At 42.8% G+C, this 20,320-nt stretch overlaps 2 protein-coding genes across 6 annotated transcripts; one reads left to right on the top strand and one right to left on the bottom strand.

Moving 5' to 3' along the window:
- Positions 1 to 3,479: 3,479 nt before the first annotated feature.
- On the top strand, positions 3,480 to 8,381 carry GTF2A2 (general transcription factor IIA subunit 2). 5 transcript variants are annotated; one of them, XR_012765168.1, is made up of 6 exons: positions 3,480 to 3,589; positions 4,170 to 4,286; positions 4,796 to 4,900; positions 6,237 to 6,363; positions 7,824 to 7,920; positions 8,065 to 8,381. XR_012765168.1 is itself a non-coding variant. In XM_075431819.1 (5 exons), the coding sequence occupies exons 2-5, from the start codon at positions 4,215 to 4,217 to the stop codon at positions 8,088 to 8,090; spliced, it is 330 nt and encodes a 109-aa protein (XP_075287934.1). In that variant the 5' UTR covers positions 3,611 to 3,706; positions 4,170 to 4,214; the 3' UTR covers positions 8,091 to 8,381. The 5 variants fall into 5 exon arrangements, 1 of the variants encoding a protein (XP_075287934.1); XR_012765167.1 differs by lacking the exon at positions 3,480 to 3,589 and adding an exon at positions 3,611 to 3,706; XR_012765169.1 differs by lacking the exon at positions 3,480 to 3,589 and adding an exon at positions 3,781 to 4,069.
- Positions 8,382 to 17,572: 9,191 nt separating this feature from the next.
- On the bottom strand, positions 17,573 to 18,958 carry GCNT3 (glucosaminyl (N-acetyl) transferase 3, mucin type). The gene has a single exon (XM_009943343.2). The coding sequence runs from the start codon at positions 18,956 to 18,958 to the stop codon at positions 17,651 to 17,653; it is 1,308 nt and encodes a 435-aa protein (XP_009941645.2). The 3' UTR covers positions 17,573 to 17,650.
- Positions 18,959 to 20,320: the final 1,362 nt, after the last annotated feature.

Raw genomic sequence — 20,320 nt, 5'->3', positions numbered from 1 at the left:
GATACTCAGCATTCTCATGATCTCGTTTCAAATTTTTCCTAACTAAAAAAAGTATTTTTCTCAGTAAATTCATATTCTTAGTGGAAGGATTGTAGTTCTGTCCTATTGCTTCCTATGTGTATAGTGCAGTGTAGAGTAGCCAGTGCTTTGTATAGGCCTTATTACCAAATGATGGGATTGTTGTTGTTGTCTTTCCTGGTGGCTGAGTGATTCTACAGCTTCATGCTGCAGTAGTACTATTTCTTGCGGAAATGTGTATGTGCTTACCTAATGGTTTATTTCTCTAGCATAAGTTTTTTTTGTGAACGAATATACAGAACAACAGTTCTTCTGTCCCTAAAGATATGCAGCTTGAGAAACAGTTGTACTAACAAATTACTCCCCTCTGACCTTTTGCAGCCCATCGTTTAATGGTGAGGTGGATGTTTACAAAAAGGGAGGAGGTCCAAAAGTTACCTTGAACACAAATGAGTAACTTTTTGTCAAGCTTACCTTTTTTAAATCTACAAAATAATTTAATATATTTTAATAAACATATGAAAAGTTGGAATGTCATAATTTAATAAAAGTTGTTTGAAAACCTGAATCGCTTTCTGATAAGATACAGTATTGTAGGGAAAGCACCTTTCAATGGCACTTCCTTCTAAAAGTAAAACTCCTGTTGTTAGAATACAGTTTGAGCCCTGTCAAGAAAAGATGATTTCCCGCGTCACTAATTTACCTTTGATTTGGAGGTCTCATTAGTTTGTTTATGTATATATGTGGTAATAAGTCATTAGTTATCTCTTGTTATTACTGTGTACAACTGAAATACAGATGTGTGGGCCAGTGGCCTCTCTGTGTGTGGATGTGACATTTGGTAAATTGATTGCTACAACAGGATAAGCGTTCAGAAGTGGCAAAGATATTTTGGAGAAAGTGTCATTAAAAACTGGTGTGAGTAAACTCTAGATTGCTTGAATGTTCTTGACGTTCTGTGTAGTTTGGCAGAGCCATGGTCAGTTGGAAGGTAATGGAGAGGGATGTAGAAGGATTTAGCGCTGAAGCAAATTTGAAGTCTTTGAGGTTCTGGGATGTTAAAATGTAGAAATTTTTGGTTCCAAAAGGCTTAGAACTAGCTGGAATAGTTATGAACATGTTATGATATGAACATGTAACCCTGTTCATAACAATGCAGTTCAGCATATTTTTTTTCCTTTATTTCCAGTGAACAAGTGACCAGTAATATTCCTTACTGTGAGGAACTTTGTAGTTAGAAACAGTTACATTCTGAATTGCACAGGATTAGTATATAGCCTGTATTTGTTAGCATGTTTCAGCAAGTTTGTATCATACACTTAAATGCTCTAGTGACAGCTTAAAAGCTTTCAACAGTTAATTTGTCATACTTCAAGATTAGATTACATGTTGATGGTAATGGAGTCTTTTATGAAATGACCTCAGTGTGTGCAAGGGAGGAGGGGGTGGCATTGGTGCCTCCTCATATGTCAGCTTTGCTGATGTCATCTACTGAAATGTCTGTAGTTAGTTAACAAAATAACGGAACTACATTGTGAATGGGCACTTTCTAAACTAAATCTGTCCCAAAGAAATACATTTGTTAGTGAAATGTGTATTTCTTCCAGTGTCAAATTTTTTTCTGTGTATCCAATGGATTTATACAGTATTTATTGTGTAGAAAGATGGCTTAAATGTGTCTCTTATCAAAAGCTGTTGTCTTTGGAGATAACTTTAATTTTCACGTCATTCCAGTCTCCCTTAGAAAAGTGTCATGAGGAACGGAAGGGAGAGTGATAATAGCTTTTGTGCTTTTTGTAACCACAGAAGTCTTGCAAAGCTTTCAATGAAAATACTTATTCAATCCTTGTGGATGCAGGTCATTCTCTAGAGGATTTGTTTAAACGACTGGTTGTTGGAGATGCTTCGAGTAAGTGCTTTAATTATACTTCTTAAGGATACCTGATTTTAGTTAGAGTAGCACTCTGAAATAGAAGAAATATTTAAATATTCATATTATGAAAGACAGATTTTGCAGCTTTTCTGCCTTCAAAATTGTAAGCTGAACTGCTTTGTTTCCTTTACCACATCTTGTTCCCTATATTGTGCTCACTCGGAAAAAGGGCATTACAGTTGTTCATCATTCCCTTCAAGCATGACAGAGATCAGTGATTATAAAGCCATTCTTTGCTCAACTAGTTTGTTTTTCAGTTTTGCAATTTGGACTGCCCAGATTACTCCGATTTAAACATACTGCTGGGATGGATTGTTTTTTTTAAGTATTGAAAATAATCTGAGGAGAAGCTACTGGAGTGATTTCAGAAAGTCAAGTCCTTATCTTACCATGCTCCTTACTCTAGCTTGCTCAGCTGTTAGTTTGTATTTGACACGGAATTCCAGGTGGTTAATTACCAAAAATATTTGTGGAGGACAGATGCTTACTTTCCCAGTGGCCCTGCAGTGTTTCTTATTCAGTCATCTGAACAAAGCCTTTTTGTTAAAAAGAGCCCAAGTAGTAGGGTGCTTTACCAGTTGAAGGTTAGATAGAAGGGTTAAGACATTGTCTCTTAGTATCCGTAAGCTTTAATATGTGTGATATGGGAAATGTGCAGTGTTTAACAAAATGAAGCTGCAGTCGTCATGCAAAAACATAGGTTGTAATTCATAGATGATGTAACTGGCTTAAATTGACTATTAATATTCTTCACAAATGTGACTCTTCTCCTTTGCCCTTTTAATATAAAACTATGTAAGTACAAGACTCTTCATCTACCTCTTAAGAATGTTATGACCCTTTCTTGTTAAATGAGCTTCTGTTGTCTGTGTTCCAGGGTGTGGTGGAGTAATGTGATAAACGCATTTCTGAATGTGCTAGCTGTTAATACTCATGGGAAACTTTTCAATTAGGAATAAAATAAATGCTATATGCAATAAATACCTTTGGAGGAGGTCTGAATGTTCTATTTTACTGCTTAGGAACATACTGATAATATGAGAGTCTTTTGTGACTATGCACCACCAACTCCCTCTTTAGAACATGAGATTTTGTTTTGGTTCCCTGAGCATCGCAGGTGCCAGTTCACTAGCTGCAGTGTAATGTAACAATTACTCCGAAGACAGTTCTGGAGTGGAGTATTTCAGAGTCGTTCGGCAGTTGGTACTGGCTGGGGTATCATGTTGGAGGAAAACGGTTTAAGCTTAAAGAAGGCTTGGATGTCAGGGTCTTGAATAGGTAAAATAACCCTAAACCCGGAAGTACAGACATTTTGACTGTTCGTTGTGCTTTACCGTCAAAAAGTTATGGCTACCTCCCTGCAGTACTAACTCGGTGTTTAACGGCTGTGGCGGGCGCTGCGCCGGGGAAGGCCGCGCCTCGGCGTCCTGCGGCCGCCGCTTCCTCCGGCGCCAGGATCCGGTCTGCCGTCGCCAGAGAGGAGCCCCGCTCTGGGGACTGCCGCCCAGCGCGGCCTCCCGGCTCCCGCTCCGGGGGACGGGATGAGGCCGGGCCCGCTGCCGCCACGCTTGCCGTTCCGCTTCCGGGCCGCGGGGGGGCCGGGAAGGGGCTGCCACCTCTTCCGGCCGCTCGGAGCGGGTGAGGCTGGGGCCGCTGGAGGGGGCCGCCCCGAGCGGGAGCCCCGGGGCTGGGCCCGGCGGGGCGGCGCCGGGACGGGCCGCCCGCGCGCTGCGGCCGGAGATGCCAGCGGCTGCGGTGCGGGGACTGGCATCTTTCCCCGACTTGGCTGGGGCCGCGGCGGCCTGAGTCGGGAAGGGGGGCGCGATGGGGCGGGGCGCGGCGCGGCTCCGCGCAAGGCCGCTTAGGCCTCGGCACTTGCTCGGATTTCCGTCACGACTTTCCTACGCCGCTGCCGGCGCCGCAGGGACGGAGATCGGTCTGGAGGCCGGACGGGCGGCCAGCAAAGACGGCCTCGTCCCGGCGCGCCGCCGCCGCGCCTGTCGGGCACAGAGGGCGGTTGGTGTCGGCCCGGTGGCGGGGCGGGCTCGCTCCCTGCCGGCGGCCCGGTCTCCCTGCCGACCGTTAATGCTGTGTGCTCTTGAACGCTCGTCATTGCCGGTCGGTGTTTGCGGAATAATTGTTAGTGTTCTCTTCGCTCTCGGTGTGCGCTGTTCGTTCAGGGTTCTGTTGTGGTTTTTCAGATTTCTTTTCTTTTCAGATGAGAGCGAGGACATAGCAGACGTCTGGTCCGTCTCGGTGAGCCATGGCGTATCAGCTATATAGGAACACCACGCTGGGCAACAGTCTTCAGGAGAGTCTGGATGAGCTCATACAGGTGTGTGTGGGGTTCGGGGTCTGGACAATTAGCTTAATAAAAAGAGAGGTTAGTTATTGAAACGGCTTTGTGGTTGTTGTATGGCCAACGTTTGGAAAACTTACTGGTTGAAATCAAAACCTATTGGTACTCCATTCATATGGGAAGTCTTTTTCCTAACGTTCGAAACAAAAATGTTTTCTGTAAGTGACGTAATCCCCTGCCACGTGGCGCAGTAAGTGAACAACCAGATTGATCTGGAACACTGTTATTTCTTTCTGGTTGTTTCCAGTGAATATTTAACAGAAGAAATCTTTGTATAGCTCAGAAAATCATGTTAGCACATAATTTCTTCTCTCAGAGTTAAAACAGGAAAACAGAAGTAAACACTGGAGCATAATAATTCTGTAAATTGTTCTTCTAGAGATCTGCTTCACGTCATCTGTCTTTTGAAGTTTTTAATTTTTACTGCATTTTTGAGTTTACTTTGAAACAAAACCTTTTTTTTTTGTTTTTTTAAACCGCTTTAGTCGCAGCAAATCACACCTCAGCTGGCCCTTCAGGTGCTACTTCAGTTTGATAAAGCTATAAATTCAGCACTGGCACAACGAGTCAGGAACAGAGTCAATTTCAGGGTAAGATAACTATATAAAAGTTCTTCATTAGGTACAGCGAGTGTTGATGCAGAACATTGGTAAAAGCTGTGTTCTCTAAGCAAAAACTTAAGAAGGTCTATGTTGATTCTGAAATACTGACTGTTTACACATATATTCCATATGAAATTGTAAGGCTTATTATCTTCTTATTGTGCCAGAGATCTTTTGAAGGAATGTAATAATCAGAAACAGATTTCGTCAGTGGTTGAAAACATGGGAAGGGGAAGAGGGAAATGCTCTCTGATGGGTAGCATTGCCATCCTCAGTATCTTGCAGATGGGGAGGGAAACTTTTTTCCTTGGTTGTACCTGGCAGAAGTAAGATGAGGCCAGATTGTCAGCCCCGTCTTCAATGTGAAGAGAGACTAGAGAGTTGTAGGTCTACCTTCATGCAATTCACTGGGTCACTTTGTAGCTATTTTCTGTAGATAGCATGGAAAAATAAGCTTGGGGTTTTTTTTTCCAGCCAGCCACCCTAATTAATGTCAGATAGGCAGCAAATTGTTAAATGTTAACTTGATTGTAATTTTGAGGAAAAAAATACAAAACGAGAACAGTTGTCCTGTTAAAGTCCTCGTATTTCCTCGACAGTCTATGCAAAACACATTAATGAAGTGAGCTCTTAAGATTTTATATTTTTAAACCATAGAGATATGTTAAAAAGGGCATAACTTTCTTTCCTCTAACACGCTGAACTTGCTTTATGTATATAACATAGTATAGAAAACTGTTCAGAATGTGTTTAGTGGATAAATTAAAAAAATGTTATTAGGAGCTAAAGTTCAACAGTATCAGTTTAAAATATGCGAAGTTGGGGTCCAAAAGGTTTACATATCAATGTCCTCAGTAATATATCAAATGTGAGGGATAGTCCTTTATGTCACACGGGTCAGTTTTGTCGTGATTTTTAATTTAAACTGTCACTTTATTTGAACAACAGTTGAATTCACATCTTGTTGTGATCACTGCTGTAACTGATTATTCTTACGGCCTATGTTTGAAGAAATCTTTTCTGATACTGATGCTTTACACACATTAGAAAAGTTACAAAAATTTCTTAGCATACCTGTGAAGCTTTCCTTTGGATAGACTATAACATCACTACATGGTCTTGAAAATGTTAGCCACTGGAGGACATTTGAACTACAGTTTTCCTCAGAATTGCTTGCTTGCCAAGCTTGCATGCGTTCAGGTTCACAGTTGGCTTTATGGCAAACCTAGTGCGAGAAGGTATGTAGTTCAGTAGGTAGTAAGCATTGTATTTTCTGTTACTTTTGGGATGCATCCTATCGAAAATGTCTTTTGTCTTTTTAAAGGGGTCTCTGAATACGTACAGGTTCTGTGACAACGTATGGACATTTGTACTGAATGATGTTGAATTTAGGGAGGTCACTGAACTTGTGAAAGTGGATAAAGTGAAAATTGTAGCATGTGATGGAAAAAGTAAGTATGGAATATGATATAAAAAAGCTGAGACAAAAGACGATCATTTATAAAAAGCTTTGACCAAATGTCTGATTGAAGTTAGATTGATTGTAGTATTTAGACAAAAGTACGGCTCTGCACTCCTTGTTACATATGATAGAAATGAAACAAAAGCAAGGTAAATGCTTCCCTAACTCATAAGCGCTGAAAGAGGAATGTGTTACAGACTGTTGTACACCAATTGTTGGGAAGTACATACTACTAGAGTGATTGGAAAGTCGGAAGTAACCTCAATTGAATTTCTGTGTGATAATTTTTCTAGTATTAACCTGTTTGTTAGAACAACAGCCATGTTTTATTGAATTCAAGGAGTGCTTCATCAGTGAGCAAGCAATTGTCTGAGAAAGCTGTCTGAGCAGTTCATGGGATTTGAATAGTAGGGGACCCAAGCACATGAAAAGCTTAGGCTAGCACTTGAAAATCATATTATAAGATTTATATATTGCTTAGTAGGCCCCCTGTATGTCCACTGCTTACGAGAGTTTATGTACCGTATGTGCTTGGCTGGATTACTTTTGTCAGCGTTCCTGGACATTCTTTACTGGAAAGAGTAATTTAGTGACTTCTGTGGCAAGCTGGTTTGTGACTTTTAAAGCCATCAGCGTGGCAGAATATCACTAAAGATGTGTGAGATGGTGCCAGTTGTTTCATCCCCGGGGAGTGATGCTACAAGGAAGAACTGAGAATGGAAAAGCCTTTATTTAAATATACCCTAGACCTCTGAAACAGGTTTTTCATGGCTTTCTGATCCTGGCGTGATTACAGTGGTCACTTCAAGTTGCAGTTCTAAAGAGTTGACAGGATTTATTGTTTGCTCAACTTCTGCTATTGGGCAAGCATGTAATCTTACTCTGTTTATTTTTTGTGTGCTTATTATAGCTAGCAGAGGAAACCTTACTTACCAAGTATTAGTCGTTTTCCCTCTTGATAAATTATGCAGATAAGATTTAAAGAACTAGGTGACTTAAAGTTGCTATTAATGTTTCAACCTTTTTTTCCCCACAAGAAGCTGGCTTGCTAAAGGAACGTAGTAAACACTGACTTGTCTTTCTCCATATCCAAGTTATGTATTTTTTCCGTAGCTCTAAGAAAAAGAAAGCAGTAATGGTAGTAATGCCAGAAATTGCACTGGTGTTAATTGGCGCTTCTGACAAAAGTTCGGAACAGAGAATTGCGCTCAGTTGTTTTATGATCGTACTCATTCTTGCATCTGTTTCAAAATGCGTAATAAACTATAGCCCACACTCGATAGGAACTTATGCTACTGGGTGTGCAGAACCCTTTCTCTTTAGTGGATCAAGTGATTTAGCCAGATGTGCTTGTGGCTGACTGCAGTAAAGCATTTGTGTAGCGCTACAAGTTAGAGCAAAACTTGTTGAAGATTTAATGCCTTAATAGAAAATGATCTGTGTGCACAGGCTTGAAGTTTTGTGCTGACTCTGTTCAATGTTGCTAACTGAAGGGAAACAGGACAAGCAGTTAATGCATCGCATTGGTAGCAGTGGAGGGAACTGGGTAGGTACAGAACATGTACTAAAATAATTGGGGAACACTTCGGAGCTTGGGGAAGGTGTTAGAGAATGATATTGGTTCTCTTTAATTTATACTCAACTGCAGTGGGTGTATGTATTGCTCAGACTTTTTTTTTTTCTTTTCTAGACACTGGTTCTAATACTGCAGAATGAATAGAACTGAGGTTTGTCTGCAATATTTTGTGTTAATATGCAGCACTTTCTGGAGAGCAGCACGGAAAGGAACTGTGTTCATACTTAATTCTTGTGATGCAAATGTGAGTTAATCCATACTAGAAAGCCTCACAGAATGACAGCAGAAGAAACACCTGTAGCATTTCTTCAGTTCACCTTATAGGGCATGAATACAATGTTACTTTTTTTTTTTTAAATTACAACAGATACTGTTGCCTTTTTTGTTCAAAAGTAATTTCTGTAATAAACTTTTATTTTAAAACTTGTGAATTAGTGATCATTGGAAAACTTTGTTTAAAAACAATCATTAATATAATATATTAATATTGTGTAAGTGTGTTTAGAGTGATGTTGCAAATGCAAAGGTCATTCAATTACAGGGTTCTGAGTATGGTTGCTCTGATTAGTATTGCAAGAACGGCTGTTTCAGAATGATGGTGGAGGACATCAACAAAAGCTTAGCAGCTCATGCCAGCCAGTATGTTTGCTTGTTACTGCATCTTTCTATCTATAAATTTGTCCATTTGGTAGTCTCTGCTAATAATACACTAACTCAAGTATCAAAAGTTATTGTACAGGTAATCAAATTGAAACAATGAAACTGAGTCTCATATGATTGCACTACATTCTCAACAAATGTTAGTGATGCTTGTTTTAATGCTTTTCTTTTTTTTTTTTTTTTCCTGTATTTATGTGGATACATTTAATTGGACACCTGGCCAAAAGGATTTCTGTGAAAGAGTCAGGCTATGAATTTTGAGATGTCAGATGGATAACTTCGTTCTTTTTAGACTTACACATTCCACTAAATAACTCCAGTCAAGAAACTCTTAAAATAATTTCTTCACTAGAAGTATTAATATAATATAGTGACAGCTCATTTGTCTGACTTAAGAACAGTGACTGTTCCAGTGCGGTCATATAAGTGCTAGCTGACTCAGCAGTGTTAAATTCATTTATTTTTGACAGTAGGCTACTTACAGACCACTAGAAGCTGTACAGGAGAAAAGTCATGGGGTAACTGTTTTCAGATCAGTCTAAATCTTCAGTTTGTGCTGAAACTGGAGCATAATTTATGTGTTGAAACCCTTCTCTATATGTCAGTGGCCCAGTCTATTAATGAAAGTACTAAAGCTTTAGCATCTCTTCTAATACCTTTCCAAACTGATACATTATGGTTTTCTAAATCCTACTTTTGGACATCAAAGGATATTTATCTGGGGTTTGGTTAACTTCCTCACTTGAAGTAAGAGTGAAGTTCACAAACTTGCTTGCTAGACCGTTCTATGTTTACCATTAATTTTTTTTTGTCTTGTATCTGTGCTATATGTCCTTTGCTGCAAACCGCAGATTGGTAAGTAACCATTTCTGAAACCAGATCCACAGGCTAGTGCTCTCCTTGGAACAGCACGTTAAGTATCTGTCGAGGTCATTATGTTAAAGGATGCAAATGTATATCTGTACTGTGCTTTTCTCTTTTTCTACATTAGACTCAAGCTTCTAGGTTTAAACATTTTTTGTTCTCCAGTAGTCATGTGGTGAATTGAATTTCAGCCCTTACAAATATAAAAGTTTGCTGTTCCTACCTCAAACTCTTTGCAGTCTCTTCCTCTCTCTGGACAGAAACTTCTCAATCTCCAGTTCTCTGTAGCCTTTGGACTCTCTCCTAATGCAGCTAATGATATATCTGATTTGGTTCCAATTAAGTGTGCATTAGCATATTTAGTATGACATTTTTCCGTTAAATTTAATAGAGAAGCACAATTGTACTGATGATGCAAGGTTATGTGGAATGGATTTATGTGTGCATTTCATTGGTACTCTTATCAGGTTACTTTTGTGTTTCAGCAGTTGTATACTACTATTTTAGTGCTCCCAGGCTTAGTGCTCTTAGCTGTTAATTGAAAGGAAAAGAAATATTTAACTGAAAAGGAAAATAATGTAATGAATCTATATACTAAGAAAAATTACAAATTAAAGGAGAAATAATTTTGTTGACAAAGATGTCTGCTACTTAATACAGTGAAATTCAAATCAATGTGAGCAGGAACCAGGAAATATTTATGTTAATAATTCAGGACAATTTTACTGACTTGTTTAAAAGAAGAAGTAATAGTCCCATTGAAGCTCTAGGTTTGGTCCTTTGGAAGGAAAAGGTGATGGGGTACTCACTGTGCTGATGCATAACAGTAATATTTTGAATTCCATACCCTATTTAGCTGGTGGTTCCTATTTGGCGTGAAAACTGAGATTTGAATGTTGTCTTACCTAGTAAGGAAGTATTTGAAAAGGAGATGGACATTTGAAATGAATGTAAATGCTCTGTACCTGAGTGTTACTGTACTGAAAAAATGTGCACATGCTTAATTGACACTGATGTTCTTGATGAGCTTGTTTAGCTTGAGTTAAATTGAGTGGCAAAAAGTGACACAGGTGAAAAATATATTAAATGTCATACAAAACAACAGGGAGAGAGAAGTTACCAAACAAAAATAAAAACTGAAGGAAAGGCAAATGTGTACGCAGAACCTTTTGTATTGCTGCTGCGTGGCTAATTTTTGGTGATGTTAGAAGCTTTGTTTCACATCTAGTTAATGTTTTAATATCATCAGGTTCAACATGGTCAAGTGCAAGGTCCTGCACCTGAGTCAGGGCAATCCCTGGTCCCAGTTACAGGCTTGGGGATGAAGGGATGGAGAGCAGCCCTGAGGAGAAGGACCTGGGGGTGCTGGTGGATGAAAAGCTGAACACGACCTAGCAGTGTGCGCTGGCAGCCCAGCAGGCCAACCGTCCCCTGGGCTGCATCCCCAGCAGCGTGGGCAGCAGGGTGAGGGAGGGGATTCTGCCCCTCTGCCCTGCTCTGCTGGGAGCCCCCCGGGAGTCCTGCGTCCAGCTCTGGAGCCCTCAGCGCAGGTCAGACCTGGAGCTGTTGGAGTGGCACCAGAGGAGGCCCCAGCAATGATCCAAGGACTGGAACCCCTCTGCTGGGAGGAAAGGCTGGGAGAGCTGGGGCTGTTCAGCCTGGGGAAGAGAAGGCTGTGGGGAGACCTTAGAGTGGCCTTCCGGTACCTAAAGGGGGCTTATAAGCAAGATGGTGACAGACTTTTTAGCAAGACCTGTTGCAATAGGACAAGGGGTAATGGTTTTGAACTAAAAGTGTGTAGATTTAGACTGGATATGAGGAAGAAATTCTTTACTGTGAGGGTGGTGAAACACTGGCACAGGTTGCCCAGAGGGGTGGTAGATGCCCCGTTGCTGGAAACATTCAAGGTCAGGTTGGATGGGGTTCTAAGCAACCTGATGTAGTTGAAGATGGCCCTGCTCACTGCAGGGGGTTGAGCTAGATGACCTCTAAAGGTCCCTTCCAACTCAAAGCAGTCTATGATCATATGATCACTGTTTAAAATTTTCTGGTAACATAGGCTAGGTCTGTTTGGTTACAGCAAATGCATTGAGCTGTTGTTCTGCAAACCAACTGTTTTCCACTCTTACGGTGAAATCCTTCTTGTTTTCTGTGTACGCTGTATTTAATTCACCAAATAAATATTTTGTTACAAGTTTTACTATTCATTGATCCTAAAATTATCTTCCCTCTCCATGACAGTGCGGTGTTAGGCAGTGCAGGTATCTGATATTTTTGCATCTGTGGGATGTTTCTAGGACATGGATTTAAAGTCTGGATGCATACAGACTACTGATTTTACCTGGGTACACAAAGAATACTTGAACTTTTGTGATAAATGCTATTCTTTGCTCTTGTGGTCTGTTGTCCTTGAGAGCCAAAGCGCAATCTGTGCACGGGCAATCAAGAAGCATTTGGCAGCCTTCTTCCATGCGTGGTTATGTTACAGTGCAGAAGCTCCAGGTACCACTTCTTTAGTGTTTATTAGTGTTTAGTTCAGTGAATATATTCAGAAAACTGCAGAAGTTAGTGTTGTTTCTGTGTTTGTGAAGAAGCAACATGAATAAAGGTTGCTTTATGGTTTCTAAAGTAAACCTAATACAGGTCTGGTGTTCCAACCTTATCTGTTTTTTTCTGTATTTTGTTTGGAAATCTTCTCTGATCCTATCTGCTCCTAGCTTACCTCTAGTGTGTCTTTTTTTTTTTGCTGTTGTTGTCTCGAAACTATCCTTTTTTCTTAAACTCCCCATTCAGTATCAGGTATTTACCCTGTTAATTCTGCCATCTCTTTAGAAAACAGCTCGTGAGGCATACTGAGGTGTAAATAATTTTGGGGAATAACCAAATGTTAATGTCTAGAGTTGCTCCAGTGATGCTTCATGGAGTATCTGCCTATGGGATGAAGACGGCTGCCTGCTCACTGCAGAAGAGAGGCTTGCCTGTTCATCTGGAGGAATTAATTCCTGCAGACCTCACGGCTGTCAACACAAGCTCTGATGCTAACTTGGCAGCACACTTTCTTTTTGGGTCTAACCGTGTTTCTGGGATGATGTTTGTCCAGGCCACAGATCTGGTACTTCTGTGGAGGCTGTTTCAGCTCACTGAAGGAGAGGGGAGCGAAGAGGAGGTGAGGGGATCTGGTGCCAATATTGTTTCTGCTTTTTATTGCTTTATGCTCCGTAACTTTCTTGCCACTTGCTATTTTTTTTGTGTTTGAATTCAGCTAATCCCTCCATGTTCGTAAGATTAATGTGCTTTGTGGTCTTGGAAAGTTGTTGAACCTAACACCTGAAAGCGTTAACTGCACTTTTGTTATACCATGCTATTTTAATACCCAGCAGAAGACAAACCCTCTTACTTGCTACAGCATCAGTATACTTGCTGCTGCCTGTTTGGTTCTTCCTTGACTGTAGTGTTATGCACCGATTCATTTATTTGTTTTTTTGGTTGATTTTCTTCAGAAAGGTCACAGTTGCTTCCACTTATCGGTAGCAGAGAGAAAATAAAAGATATCTTTGCACCTTGACCTTGAACTGGAATGGATGTTTCTATTTAGAAAGTAAATTAACTAAAAGAAAGTGAAGAAAAGGAAAGAACAAACACAAATACAGAAGTGGCTGTGGGTGACTGCCTGTGTTTAAACATGGCTTCTGAGAATAAGGATTTTGTGAATTCCGTAAGTGCACAAAACAGGATGTTATCTCAAGTCGTTTGCTCAGTCAGGGGTGTCAATACCTGTAAATGTTATCAGAGAGACACAAAGTGCAGAGTAGGAAGGATTTATGATGACTTCCCAGAAGACAAGTTTAATCAGGATCATTATGTACTTTTACACAATGACTAGCTACAATGAGGCAGATGAGAGTTATTCAAAACACAGATATTTGCTTTTAAGAATCTCAGCAGCTTAGGAGGTTATATTTCAGCTTGATGACTTGGTTTTGCTTTGCTCAAAGATGAATTCACTGTATAAATTAGCCATTATGGCTTCGTAGGTTGTAAGTCACAGATATATTAATATTTTGTCTTTTACCTTGTGGTAAAAGAGCCTGCACCCTCTAAGGAAGTGGTAAGTAGTTCACTGAGAGTCTGGTTAATGTTTCATGGTCACTGCTGTTCTGGTTAGAAGAAAAAGAACACCCAAACCCTGTTCACGGAATCAATTTCACTCATGACTGCAAGTACTTCACTGATACTTTGTTTCCATAGGTCATGTTTGCTTCTAGTTTGTTCAGAATTTATTACCCCATTTCCTCTGAATTTGTTTCTATTGACCCATCTCTTTATTATTGGACGTTTCAGAGATGATCATATAGAGCACGCAAGAAATGCAAAGCAAGAAGGAAACAGACCCTCCTAACTAGAGTTGCAGCTCACGTTACACTGTTCTTGTAAAAATAAAGTGAAGACCACTAGGAAATAAAATATAAATTAAAGCCAGATGAGTTTAAAAAAACAAAAAATCGGTTATTAGATTTCAGAATTACAGTTTCAGCTTCCTGCTGTGCCTATCCTGAAAGGTAAACGACAATTTGTAACATACTTCCTCCTTAGGCAACTGGTGGTTTATTTAAAATTCAGGTTGTTAGTTAATGATTGTAGACAGAGGTGTCAGAAGTAGATTTTTCATCCTCTCACTAGACAAAGTTAATACTAATATTTCTCATATGATTGTATTTCCAGTTTGGAAAACCCAAGATTTTACTGATGAATTTCAGATGGGGTTTAACCTATTTTTTGGAGGTGATCCTATATTCTGATGTGCCAATGCAACTTTGGGCTAGAGCTCGTCCTGCTCTATTTGAAGTTTATTCTTTTTTTCTGTTCTGCAGTTGACCTTGGCAAGTTACACCCTTTCTTTGTGACCTGTTACCAGTTTTCTAAGATGCTAACTATCTTATTTCTAAGATATTTTGAGATCTCTGGAATACAGAGTTCTGTGTTAGAGTTGAGTGATATTTTTTTATTGTCATTTGTAATGGTAAGGAGACATAAATATTTTTCTTTTTTTTCTGTATCACTGCTTTGACATGCAACTGCACTCATAAATCTGATGTTTCTAATGTTTTTTGGAAGAGGAAATGCTGAGAACATTCCTTTGTAAGAATCTTTCTGTCTTCGTTCATCTTCTGAATTTGGGAGTAGTCTCATTCTTTCAGAAGAAATTAAGTCAGTACTAAAAGAGGCTGAGTTGAAAATAAATTTGCACAAGACACGCCTCTGTTTTTGGAACCAAATATTCTGAGATGAATTGTGAGTAGTAACACCAACAGAAAGTGAAAATTTTCTTTGAATCCAGAAAATTGGATGTGGAAGATTGCATGTGTATATCTCCAGATATATCTCCAGTTTGTTTATATCTCCAGATAATCATGCCAGAAAATTCATTGTCATACAAATCAGTGATGTTTTTGAATGGAGAAGGCTGTGTAGGCTATGTTGTTAGGTACCTGCTGTCCCTCTTAGTGTGTCACCAAGCTGGTTTTTTGGTATGCTGGTTTCACTTGAGGCCTTCGTATTCTGTGGGCAAGCTCATTCAAATGTGGATCAATGCTTAGATTCTCTGTCTCCAGGTCCAACCAGGAAGAGCATAGATTGTAACAAGTAACATCAGAAGAAAAATTATTTTGACTTTGCTAAAAGCCTTACCATGGAAGAGATTTAAAGTGGCGCTTCCCTCCCTCCTCCCAGATCTAAATACTTGTTTCTCTCTCCATTTGTACCATTTTTTGTCAGGGCGGTATCTGAATGACAGATGAAATGCGGTTACTTACATAGCCTGTACAAGCAATGCTTCATACTTCTGAGAGAAGAGAAAGCTGAAGAGTTAAACACATTTACAGACTGAAGGGGATAAAAATTACTGTTAACAAATCTGTAAGTAACCTGTAAGTATATATCTTTCTTTACATGTAGATTTGCAAAATAATAGAGGTCCATCTTTCATAATCTTTCACTGTCTCAGGCTGTGGTTCCTTCCACCCCCAAACACCTTTTTGCTTTTTGTAGATGCTCAGAAGGTTCTTTGACAAATAAGTTATTTAGATCTTCTTACAGACATCCATTTCATGGATGGGTTTGGTTTTGATGCGATTCCTTAGAATAGCGAAGTATGGGATGTTTTTTCTTTCCATGAATATGCACCATTTTTCTCCATTTTCCAAGGGAAAAAGACACCACCTTGCTATAGTCAGAAACGCACTAACCCTGCTCTGCCTGATTTAGCTCAGAACTTGAACGTATCCCAGTTGCCTAATGAACCACTGACTGTAATTTATCATTGTAGGCTAATATATATTAATTTGAAGTAAATGAAAGAGCTCCAACAAGCAAAATAAGATTAGGCAGCAGTGGTTAGATGCAGTCTTTTATGTTGGGGGACTTGAGTTCTTCCACTGAGTCAGCAACAGTTTGTTCTAAAAGAGTGTACCAGACATGGAGATACTTGCTGCTGAAACAATATTTAAATTTTCTGCGTTACTGTCAGGTTAGCATAAAGCTTTTATCTCTGTTGTAGTCAATGTCTGTTTACATAAGTTGGAAAGAGTTTCCCACTGGGACCAGCAATCCTATTATTTTATTTGCTCTTTTTGAATAAACAAATGCCCAATGATACGTTGGGTATTTATGTTTGCGAGCCTTTCTTGACAGTAATGGGGGATTTTTGCCTATAATGTTTGCTGTGAAATCACCACGGCATTTTAAACATCAGCATATTACAATCAAGTTAATTTTAAAATGTCTAACAAAATTGCAGTGACACACCTTTTGAAGTCAGTTATTTCATTTTCTCATCCTATTTAAATCAATGTTTTAAAGATCTGTGTGACTGCAGTCATAATTTAACTTCATCTAAATGTAGCCTGGTGCTATGGAATTGCTTCGGATGTTCTGTGTAAAATGCTAATTCTCCACCAGAGACCTTGAGTTTATAAAGGTGAGTGTTCACTGACAAAAAAATTACTTGAAAATTTTTTTGGTAGTACAGAGACAACTGAATTAGTCCCTCAGCATTATAGGTAGTGAAAAGCTGTTGGATCCATGGAAGGTGTCTGCCTTTAATGTGAGAAGGTGGGAAAAATACATGTGGGTGAAATACAGAAGTTCAGCAATCTTTCCTTCAGCTTCTAGAAACTTAAGAAAACAAGAATCTGTTGGGTGATTATTTTGTTCATCTAAAAGGTCAGATACACTAGAGGATATGGCAATTCCGTTACCGAGAGCACTCCTCACAAAAACCTCTTTCCTTTCCCCCGGAGAAGAGAGAGGAAGATGTTAGAAGAACTTAGGTTTGCACGCCATTAACTACATAAGCGTCCCTCTACCTGTGTTACAGATGGACATGCGGGGTGCAGAAGAGTTAATTGGTTTAATAGATCTGCATAGGAGCATGATCAGTTGTCCTCAGAGGACTACAGGATACAAAATACCTAAGAGCTATCTATTTTAGTAATTTGATTTTATTGAAAGATTTTAATTTTAAGGCTAATGGCTATTGACAGAAATTTTGAAGTGATGCAAAAGCAGCAGCCTGTTGTTACGCTGAGCAGCTGCAGCAGATGCCAGGAGCCGGTGGCCTGCCAGGTCTTCACAGAAAAGCAAATTAATTACAGTGTCAGCTCTGCCGGTACCGGGACGTGGGACTCACCGGGGACCATACCCGGGTCCTGCCTGTCCACAACAAGAAGCCCCGGGGTCACTTTTGCGACCAGACTGTAGGCGAATGGAAAAACGCACTTCAGGACGGTCCGTTAGAAAGCTGCCCGGGGTCTGAGAGGAAGCGCGCGGGTCGGGGCGCGGCGGAGGGGAGGCGGCGAGGCGGGGCAGGGGCGCGGAGTCCTCCCCTCCCTCGACGCCGGGCGTTCCCCGAGGTGGCCCCCCAGGCGCCGCGTCCGTGCCGCCTCCGCCCTAGCGGAGCCGCGGGGCCCTCCCGACCGTTACCGCTTCCCTCAGGGGGCCTGCGAGGCCTCACGGAGAGAACCCTGCGCCCGCGTGGGCAATGCGCCGGCGCTCGTCTCGCCTCCCGACGCGGCTCTCCGGGCGCTCCCACTCCCCCCCGCGCCGTCCGTGGAGCGCCGCCGGCTGGCCTCGCCTACGGAAGGAACCAGGTGCTGGCGGCGGTGTCCACGGCTTCCCCTCAGAGCCCCCGGCCGTAGAGCGCCGTGTGGCGCAGGTGCTCCTCGAGACACTGGATGGCGGCGTCGTCCACCACGGGGTCGAACTTGTTGGCCAAGAGGTGGTGCTGCTGGAGCATCCAGGGCACGTCGCCCACCCCGTAGATGCAGACGGCGCGCTGGTGCCGGCCGGTGCAGGGCGGGTAGGGCGCACCCTTGCTGGTGTCACCCTCCAGGTATGCCCATTTGACCAGGCGGGGCAGGGCGTTCATATCCGAGAGCTGGAATTTGTCGTTCTGGGGCATGGCGCCCGGCACGCCAGGCATGCGGTTGAGGGTGGCCCAGACGTGCTCGTCAGGGCTGTAGGTGTCCTTGGACCACTCGAGGAACTGCTGCGCCATGGGGTTCTTGAAGATGTGCTGCACGAAGGCTCGCGTGACCACGATGTATGCGTTGCCCGTGAACATGGGAGAGTTGTGGGGTGGTGGCAGTTTCTTTGTGGCTGTCCGGAAGATGAACTTCCCCACTTCGTGGTGGTACCGCCAGCGCTCCTGCTTGATGGCTGAGGGCTTCTCTGACTCCATGCTGTTGCGCCCCTGCAGCACCTTCAGGGCACGTACAATCTCAGCATTGGTCTTGATGGGGAAATCGGTGCCACAGGTGTTGAGGATGTAGTGCCATGGCACGGGGCTCTGCAACAGGTCCTGCATGCAGTTGAGGTCGGCCTGCAGCCGGGACCAGGAGGCGTAGACTACCTCTTCCAGGCGGCTAGCCACAAAGACATTGGGAAAGCAGGCTATGATGGCCCGCACAGCCTCCTGGAAGGCAGCTGGGGACTTCCTGTCCACGTGGACACAGTAGATGTTCTGGGGGGCATAGAGCGACCGCAGGAGCCGCTCGAACATCTCGATTTTGTCGTGGATGACCATGGAGTAGGCGACGGGGAACTCTGCCTCCTCCTGGCTCAGCGGGAACTCAATGAACCGCCGGGTCTCCTTGAAGTTGCTGCAGTCCTGCGTCATGTTCAGGTACGCGTCGGGTGTCAGGGCAGCCCGTTTGTTCACAGCCTCCAGGTTACTGAGCTGGGCCTCCTGGATAGCTGTCTCATCCCCGCGGACGATCCCCGAGCAGTTGATCCTGCGGGCAGGGGAGAGCTCCAGCGCCCGGTAGAGGCGCTGGCGGCAGCGAGGGTGGGCGGCGGCGACGGGCTGCGCGTCGGGGCAGGGCCGGGTGGCGCTGCGGAGCGCCACGGCGGCGGCCAGCAGCAGGCAGCCGAGCAGCGCCGCGCCGCGCCGCCGCGCCGGCAGGGGGTTCCTGTCGCACAGCCGCATGCCCCCGTGGCGGCGGGCGCGGCCGCCTCCCTTGCCAGCTGCTCCGCCACGTGCGGCCGGCGCTCCCCGCCGCGCGGGGCCGAGGCGCGGCGCGACCCTCCCGCCCGCCGCGGGCCCGCCTCGGTGCTCCTGGTCGTGCCTCTTCGGTGGGGTGCGCGGAGGGCGCTGGAGCTGGTGCTGGGCGGAGGGTGACCTGGCAGCCTGGGTGCCTGCTTCCTGGCTAGTGGTGAAGTGGTGGCAGGGCAATCTCAGCGTGCCCGCAGGTGAATCATAGGGGAATAAAAGGAAGTCTCCTCCCTCCCCGTGGCGTGACTGCGTTTGGTTTTATCGGTGCTGGAGGGCTGTATATCTTGTATGTCTGTTTAAAAGAAGATATTTTATCTTACCCCTGTCAGGTGTGCAACGCAAGGGAAATTCCTCTAGAGCACAACCCCGTGGTAACACACTTCTAAAAAAAACTTTACTAGATGACTTTGGGATCTAACCTGCTTTTCCAGCGTTCAGATCGTTCTAACATACAGGTCAAGGGAGTGATGGCAATAGCGCTGTAGTCTAGAAGCCCAGCTGCAGCAAGCTTTGGGCTGCCCAGGAGCATTCTGAGCTTTAGTGAAGGCTTACTGCAAAAGGTGTGGGATAACTGCACAAAGTGGAATCTCTGCTGCTTCAGTGAAGGCAGAAGGTGAGGACAAAGGCTGTGGTTTATAAATAATTTGCCACTAAGTGTCCACTTAAAGGAAGGAGTGAGAGAACATTGGTCAAGCGTGTCAGGGCCTCCTGTACGCACATATTGCTTAATAGGAAAGGAGGGATAACTCCAAGTGACTAAAATATGCCTTGTGCCACGATGAATAAAATAATGTCCCCTGACATTATTTCAGTCATCCTGAACCTCTTAGTGGTTTGAACCAAACATGGTATTTGGTACGATGTTTGTTACAAAAGGCCAGTTTCAATAGTTTCGATTAGGAGTCAAAATTTGTGAGCTGGGTTTTCTAAGATACAAAGGTGTATTTAAAAAAAATTTTTTTTTCCTTCTTTTTTCAGGTGTGTCAAGGAACCAAACTCACAGAACCTGCAGCTGGACTGAGGACAGTTGGTCTAAGGGTAGTTGTGCACAGGTTCTAGAAAACAGCAGCAGTTACTTTCCCATATTCAAAACTGAGACTGTTGAATTATTAGCTTTACCCCATTCAGTAAATAATCGTCTTAGACATCTATGGTCCAGAAATTCTAATGGGCATTATGAAAGGTGATGATGTAATAGTATTTTGAATGTGCTCGTGAGAAACATGGGGAGAAAAGGCTTGGCGAATGTAAACAAGATGTTAGATGGGCCAGCTGTTTTCTCAGTGCAAGGAAAAC

Source organism: Opisthocomus hoazin, chromosome 10 (genome assembly GCF_030867145.1).
Source record: "Opisthocomus hoazin isolate bOpiHoa1 chromosome 10, bOpiHoa1.hap1, whole genome shotgun sequence".
In the NCBI taxonomy this organism is placed as follows: Eukaryota; Metazoa; Chordata; class Aves; order Opisthocomiformes; family Opisthocomidae; genus Opisthocomus; species Opisthocomus hoazin.
Note: the sequence above shows the minus strand (reverse complement) of the source record. Positions and strands in the feature narration are given on the sequence as shown.